The sequence below is a fragment of the Quercus robur genome, chromosome 7 (genome assembly GCF_932294415.1).
Source record: "Quercus robur chromosome 7, dhQueRobu3.1, whole genome shotgun sequence".
NCBI classification, from domain to species: domain Eukaryota; kingdom Viridiplantae; phylum Streptophyta; class Magnoliopsida; order Fagales; family Fagaceae; genus Quercus; species Quercus robur.
The window spans coordinates 12,599,253-12,607,253 of NC_065540.1; the positions used below are offsets into that span (position 1 = coordinate 12,599,253).

Here is an 8,001-nt window from a genome sequence, read left to right on the forward strand (position 1 = left end):
ATATATATATATTTTTTTTTTCAGATTTTAGTTCAAATTTTTTTGGGTTTTTTTTTTTTTTTTTGCTTGAAAGTAGAACAGATAATTTTTTTTTTTTTTTTTTTTTTTTAAATTTGATGGTGTTCCTAATTTTTGATTGAGGACTGGGAGAATGGGTGACAAATGGGTGGGGGAGGGGGGGCGGCTTCATATGCCTACAAACAGTGTTTCTCTCTGTATTAACTATTAAGTGGAAACCTAATAGGAATAGGATTTTTTAATCATATACATTCAAAACGTGTTTTTTTCTACAAGTCGAAAACTAATAAGATATTTTTTTAATCATATATATTCAAACCGACTAGTTTCTTTCTATATAACTATTAAGTCGAAATCTACTAGGATCTTTTAATCATATATATATATTATATTGCCCTACAGCCCAAGAACTCAACCTAGACCTTTCTATTCTTCTCATCTTCTTCATCAATTACCTTTGTTTTCTTTTGTCATGGTCATGTTTATGGCCATGGCAACTCCACCTAAACCAACAATTATTGAGATCAATCTCATCTCTGCACAAGATTTGCCTTCATACAAAGAATCAAGCATCAAAACCTACATGGTTGCATGGATTAGCCCGCAAAAAAAGCTTACTTCAAGGGTTGACTATGCCGGAAACAAGAACCCCACATGGAACGACAAGTTCATATTTGCAATCAATAAAGACTTGGTGTTTCACAAGCCTAACACTACGTTGGTACTAGAAATCTACAGCAAGCGGCCTTACAGGAAGGACAGGCGCATTGGTAAAGTTCATATCTTGTTGGAGAGTTTGATGGATAAAACCCAACACGTTATGGCATTTCATGTGCGTGATTCGTCAGGCATGCCTCAAGGGATTCTTAACCTTGGTATAATGAATTTGGATAGTTTGTTCAATCGATCTATACCGACTTTTCTTGGTTCAAACTTGGCTATTGACTATAGGAAGTTGATGGGTGTCAAGTAGGGTTATAAATTGATGGCTGGCAAGTGAAGGATTATGCATGCTTGATGTAGAACAAAATCTGCAATTTTTGTTATTTATTATTTTTAGTATTTTTTGATGTAATTTTAAAAATTTTAAGTTTAGGGTTATTATTAGGTGTCTTTAATACTTTTTTAGTCAAATTATATCTATTAAGATATCTATTAGCGTTTTTTTTTCCCTTCTCTCCAAACCTGTAAACGAAATATATTTTTCTTCTTATGACTTTTGGTTTGAGTTAGCTGATATCAAAGTTTTGTTCTTACCTTGGTTTGAAGGTGAATGAACATGACAACAGTCACTCTAGTGATGATGAAGTTGGTGAAGGCATGAAGCAAGTTGAGTTTCCCAAGTTAAAACATTAATTGGTTCTTACTATAGACAAGAATTGAATCCATATCTGTTATTCATAGAGTTTAAATTGTTAATATAAAGTTGATTATAAGATATTTCTTATTTAATTTATTAATTCAAACACTTAATTACTAAAACAATTTATAGTAATGAACTTTTTAGTTGGTTCGTAACTTCAAATTTTAATATGATTGAATCTATTCTAAGTTTTGACATGACCTAGTCATTGTGGATAGCTAAGATCATATCATAACTAACTCTAAAACTCAATGCCACATTGTGCATGCACAATCAAAGAAAAATATATCCAAAGCACATAATTAAAAAACAAAAAAAAACTGAAGAGTTGTTCCCTAAAACACTCTTGTCAACCGATTATAAAAATAAAAAGTAAAAATCATTTGAGCATCAATCTAATCCATTTATAACTCAATTACTACCTATGTACTTAATCAAAAAAAGAGAGAGAAAAAAAAAAAAAAATACACAAGTACCAAAGAAATCGTGCCTCATTAACAATTCTATGTACGAGGAGGACTTCGCATCCCACCAAAACTCTATTTTCCACACTTATAACTAAAATCATTCTTTGTCATCGCAATCTCTTTTTGTCAAGCCCATGACCCAAAGCAACATAAAAACCTGGGGTGAATATGGTGGTAAGGTTATGACATTCCATGTGACTCGGTTTAAATCCACCACCTAATCCCATTTTTATAGTATTTAAGAAAGGGTGTACAAAACAAAACTTTCCGCCTCTAGCTTCTTGTAGTTGTTGTTGTGGGTGTAAGGTTTGGGCTGGGCTTTTAGATGGAAACATAATCCATGTTCCAAATTTTAGTAAATCCCTTTGGTCTTGTCCAAAACCATTGGGCCTCCTAACCCACACTGAAGTGAAATGCACACCACCAATGACGTTGTACACAGTGCACACACGCCAGTACAGTACTCTCTCTCTCTCTCTCTCAATTTTGGTGATACTCACAGAGACCATAGACGACTAGTCGTGTGAGTCTGTAGCAGAGCATTGGGAGAGTAATTCTTCAGCTTCACCTCTCGCTTCTTCAGCTGCCAAGCTCATTTCTCTCTCTCTTTCCTCTGTTGTGGTAAGCTTCCATTTCATTATTTCTTTCGAAGATCTAATATCCTCTCATTATTTCAATTACACTACATGGTAATGGTATGCCCAGTTCCATTAAATTTTAATTAGCTTGCGCTCTCAGCTTAGAGAGTCTGAGATCAGAATGTTATGTTTTTAGTTTTTTTTTTTTTTTTTGGGAAATTTTCGTTCTGGGTCTGTGATTCTCTGTATTGAATACATTCGTGGTAAGGTTTTGCAAAAAGATTGGATTTTGGATTTGGGTATTGTAGGTTGATATATATATATATATATATATATATATATATTTTAATTCCATTATCTGTTTTGTTTTAATCAGGTTGTGGGTTTTTAATTTGATGTGGTCTTTGGGAATGGGTTATTTAGTTAGTTAGTTAGTTGCCATTTTTTGTCATTTTTGCATTTAGTTCTCAGAGATTATGGTAGATTTTGAAACCCATTTGTTGGTAATTTTGATTGGAGTTTTAAGAGTAGTCAAGCTGTACACATATTTGCTGGATTCTTTTTTGGAATTGGATTTCATTACTTGCTATGAGTTTGGTTGTGTTATTCTAGGTTTCTGAAGAAAAGAATTCACCTGTTAGGCAAAATTCCTCTAAGAGCTTTTCTATCTTTCCCCCTAAAACATAGTGTTTGTACAGGCTTTAGTTCTTAGTGGTGTTTGCTAAGAGAGAGAGAGAGATATTCATTTTGATAAATAATTAAGTTAAGTTATATATTATTCAAAACTAAATAAGAAAATCCCTGATATAATAAATTTCAATTCAAACTGTCTAAGATTCAAATAATTACAATCCAATTTAAAAATTATGGGTTTAAATAAATTTTCACTTACCTCAATTTTTTTTGTCTTCCTCCTTTTACTCTTTTTTTATTTTATTTATTTATTTTTATCTCTCTCTCTCTCTCTCTTGGCCATATTGACAGATTGTGATGTTTAGATGTTTGCTATTTGGTATGGTATGGGGGTGGGGAAATGTTGAGTAATAGTTTTTATCTTTTGGGACCAATAGCAACCAAGATTTAGTCCCAAAATTTTGGTGTTGGCTATGGATCCTCAACATACCAGTCAGGAATAAAAAAAAAACTTTTTTCTTTGCATTATTTTATATTTTAACGTACCTGTAAGTTTTTTAAATTGCTGGATGATCTAATCTTTTAAGAAGGTTCTCAACTTTGTCTCCATTTTTTTTTTTCAATGTATGCAATTCTAAAACAGTTCAAAAAGTTTTTAATATTTTATATATGCATATTCCCCCTATAAGTTTGTAATGATAGGATTGATCGTTTTTAGGATTCAACTTTTATATCTCGGCTATAGGTTCTACCTCATTGGTGTTTTGTTTGTTTGCTCTTTACTCTTCATTGGGTTATGCCCGAGAGGGTGTAGTTGTTGGCTAGCTGGAAAGGAGGCTTTGGTGGTCACCACTGCGCTAATTTATGGGGGGCAGTTCCTTTATACCTCTTGTGGACCATCTGGCTAGATCATAGCCACCGGGCTAATTTATGGGGGGCAGTTCTCTTTTTTCATTTTCTTGTAATATTTGGTGTGCTCTGTGTTTTCATGCATAGAGTAGCCTTTTTTGTGTATATATCATTCTTACTTACAAAAAAAAAAAAATGAATATATGATTAGATGGCTGCATTGAGTGGCCATTCATTTTCCAATTTGGAGGATTTTTTAGATGTCCATAATTTTTGTAGCTACCTTAATATACTGCCTGTGTAATTGGGGTGCATTTGATGTGTAATTTGATGGTCATCTCTAAAGTTCAGCCCAAATCATTCCATTCCAACTTGATAACCCTATCTACGTAGAGTTGCCAACTCTGTAAATATGATTGTACATGTAAATCAATCAACTTCATGTTTTCAAAGACCCAATTTTGTGGTGTGGATAAATAGTGCCTTTGTGGTGTTTTAGTATTTTTACTTTCTAGTTTATTTCCAAGCCTGCTGGTAAGGAAGATGAATATAAAGAAACTTCAGTGTCTCTTCTAGGATAAGCATCAGCTAGAATTCCAAGGGAGTACAGGCTCTAGTGGTGTTTCAGATGCCATAGATGATATTTATTCAGATACTGTGATTCAGGGATATCATTACGCTCTTAAGCATCTTGTGCCAATTCCACCTTTTATTTCTTGTGGTAATCAGCCTAAGCACTTCTATTTACTTTTGAAATCCAGTGCTGTTGTGAAATTGTAACTTGCACCTTCAAAATCTAAGCCCTACTCTTGTGGATGCTTAAAGTTCAGCCCTACTATTCCTCTCATAAATGACATTGTTTGTTCAGCTGGATTCTGTGTTTTTAAAAGCATGACTTTTGCTTTGTATTGAAGACCAGATTTGCTGACCACAAAAAAGGATGTGGATTAATGTGCGTGGAAAGAACCATGAGTGTCTTGTGTCTGGAATCTGGATTTTATCCAACACACACATATATATCCTCAGATTTTGACAGGAGTGTCAATTTGGTTTTGGACTTTCAACTTGACCAACTAACCCTTTTGACACTAGGTTTGTGACAATTCAAACCTTCTTTTATAATTTTTAGTATAAACATAATGTGATCATGTTTATAATGACATTCAAAATTATTGATGATGTGGCAGAAACCATGTGCACATCACATGATTAAATCTGTTAAGCTTTAAAAGAAGATTTAATTTGCCACAAACCTTATATCTAGGGATCAATTGTTTAAATCTAAAGGTCACTGGCCAAATTGACACTCAGACTCACATGAAAGTCCGAGGGTGATATTTATTAAAAATTCCATGAAAACAATAGGCTCTTGAAACTTGAATGTTTGCAGCAGTGCTTTACTTGATGTACACATAATTGAGAATGAAAAAGATTTCAACGTTTGGAGCATTTAGTTGTTTAACCAACATTGTGTTTGAGGCTTTAGAAATGGCACTAAGGAGTTGTTAGACATATTGTTTTGTAATCTCTTCTTTACGTCATAGAAGCCCTTATGTGTTTGATGGATAGCTTTAAATGAAATTTAAATGGATTTTGGAAGATATATTTTTCAATCTTTCCATCGTTGATTGTTTTTCCTATTTTAGTTGTGTTTATTAGTCAAGAGATCAGGCCTTGGTGTAATGGCAAGTGCCTTTTGCCAAGAAGCGATAGGTAATGGGTTTGAGACCTACCATCACCTCTCCCAAACTTGCAAAAGTGGGAGGTTTGTGCACAAAGTACAACCTTTCCTTTACTGCTTGTTAGTCTTTAGGAAAGAAAAAGAATAAAAAACTGAAAAAACAAATTTGTGAGACAAGCTGGAAGACTAAAAAAGGCTAACAAGGAATGCTAGGATGACTGAGTGGATGTTCGTATATCTTTTTTCAGTGTATTGTTACTCTTTGTACACTGTTATAGTTGATATAGTTATGTATCTGCAGGAAGAACTACATCTGGGATTTGATGAATGGTGCTTCTGCATCTAGTAGCCTACGGTCAGCTTTCTCCCACTGTGTACAACAAGTACGTAGCTATGATTACCATCACTATCTCTGCCTCCTTGAACTTCCCCCTTCAATGCGGAAGGCTGCTTTTGCACTCCGTGCCTTTAATGTTGAAACAGCGAGAGCCATGGATGTTGCTTCTGATCCCAGGGTTGGGCTTATGCGCCTCGTCTGGTGGCAGGAAGCTATAGACAAAATCTATGCTAAAAAGTTAATAGAGCACCCCACAGCACAGGCTCTATCATCAGTGATATCTGAGAATCAAATCAGCAAGGGATGGTTGAAACGGTCTATTGAAGCTCGGATCAATGATGCAAGAAGAGAGGTTACTGATATTCCCGAATCCATTGAAGAGTTGGAGAAATATGCCGAGGATACTGTATCAACTATTCTGTACATGACACTTCAAGGTGGTGGTATCAGGTCTACTGCAGCTGATCATGCAGCATCTCATATTGGTAAAGCAAGTGGCCTCCTTTTGCTGCTTAAGTCACTACCTTACCATGCCAGTCGTAACCAGCATTTTTCATACATACCAGTTAAAGTGGCTTCCAAGCATGGCTTGTTGGTGAAGGAGGGCGGTCGTTCAGAGATCCTCTTGGATTCTCGTGAGCATTTGTGTGATGCAGTCTTTGAGATGGCATCAGTAGCTAATATCCATCTACAGAAGGCTCGTGAACTAGCTGGAACAGTGCCGGCTGAGGCTCGCCCAGTGCTTCTGCATGCTGTTCCCGCTCAAGTTCTCTTGGATTCCCTGAGGAGGGTAAATTTTGATGTATTTGATCCAAGGTTATCAAGAGGGGTCCTGGGTATTCCTCATTTGTGGTATCAACTTAAACTGAAGTGGAATTCATGGAGGGGGACGTATTGAGATTTGGTTCTGGGCTTTTACCAATTCCAACAAGAAATTCTGTCAGGTGGGAAATAATTTTGCAGATAGAGTATTGTAGTTTTAATTTATTTACAATAATGGGATTTTTTTTTTCCCATGAAACCCTCAAGTAAGTTCACTTTTTCGCCCTATAAAAGCAAGGAAGTTCTTGCAGAGTGATTTACATGTAGCCCGAAGCCATGTTCTATTTTGACACTAGATTTTCATTTTGTTAGTCTCACGAAAAAAATTTGACGACTTGTATTTTTTTTTTGTTAAATGAAAAATTATAATAGAAGATGACATTTATAAATGTGTTTCAAACCTTTCTTAAAATGATGTGGTTATTTTTTAATAAATTATAGTTGATACAATATATTAGATTTTTCAAAATTAAGCCATCTATATTTATTATTTCATCGTGTTTTAAATTTTGTAAGTTGAGATATTTTGTAAATAATGTAATGTATAATTGAAATTTGTTTCTAATGCTCCTTACAAATAGTTCATCATTTATGTGTCTTGAATAACTTAAAGAGTAAATAGTTATTATAAGGACTCAATTTGTAATGACCCCAAGTTGGTGTGTTGGGTTCGAACGTTAAAGGCCCAAACAATAAATTTGTAGAAAGTTGGTTGAAAGGCTAGGCCTTGGTCACCGGACGGTGGTTAGCCATGGTTTTCATAATAATTTGCATGAGGATGAACATGGCGTATCTAACAAAACTTTTTTCCAACACGACCTGAGTGGCTCCAGTCCTTAGACCTCGTCCGAGGAGTTTCATGTTCTTATTATTCTCCTTTTTAGGGCTCAATGGTCCGGGAGACGATATGTCCCCCACTTCTTCTTGGCTGCTTCCCTCTTCTTTTATACTAGCTTTTCCCCTCTCTTATGCATCTATGTGTAGGTTTCGCTTTTTAGGGCAGGTACTTGTCTTTTCAGCCCATACCCAAAGTGGTTGGGGGTGGTTGTAAAAGCTGAAGAGCATGGACCTATCAGGCGTAGAGTACTTAATTGCAATATTAACAGCCTTTTACTTGGGCCGCTCCTACACTGTGCTCGCCCTTTCTTTTAGGAGCGCTCTGGGATGCCGAGGACAAAATTGTCCTCGACTATATCCCTAGGCCATTTGGACTTTCATTGTATGTCTTCGGCAATGCCTTTCCTCAGCTGGGG

The 8,001-nt window shown here is 35.4% G+C and overlaps 1 protein-coding gene across 2 annotated transcripts; it reads left to right on the plus strand.

Moving 5' to 3' along the window:
• Positions 1 to 2,273: 2,273 nt before the first annotated feature.
• LOC126692297 (uncharacterized) lies at positions 2,274 to 7,082 on the plus strand. Of its 2 annotated transcripts, XM_050387854.1 has the most exons (3): positions 2,274 to 2,469; positions 4,823 to 5,000; positions 5,891 to 7,082. In XM_050387854.1, exon 3 carries the CDS (start codon positions 5,913 to 5,915, stop codon positions 6,822 to 6,824), a length of 912 nt encoding a protein of 303 aa, XP_050243811.1. In that variant the 5' UTR covers positions 2,274 to 2,469; positions 4,823 to 5,000; positions 5,891 to 5,912; the 3' UTR covers positions 6,825 to 7,082. The 2 variants fall into 2 exon arrangements, with proteins under 2 accessions (XP_050243811.1, XP_050243810.1); XM_050387853.1 differs by lacking the exon at positions 4,823 to 5,000 and having other exon boundaries at positions 2,276 to 2,469.
• Positions 7,083 to 8,001: the final 919 nt, after the last annotated feature.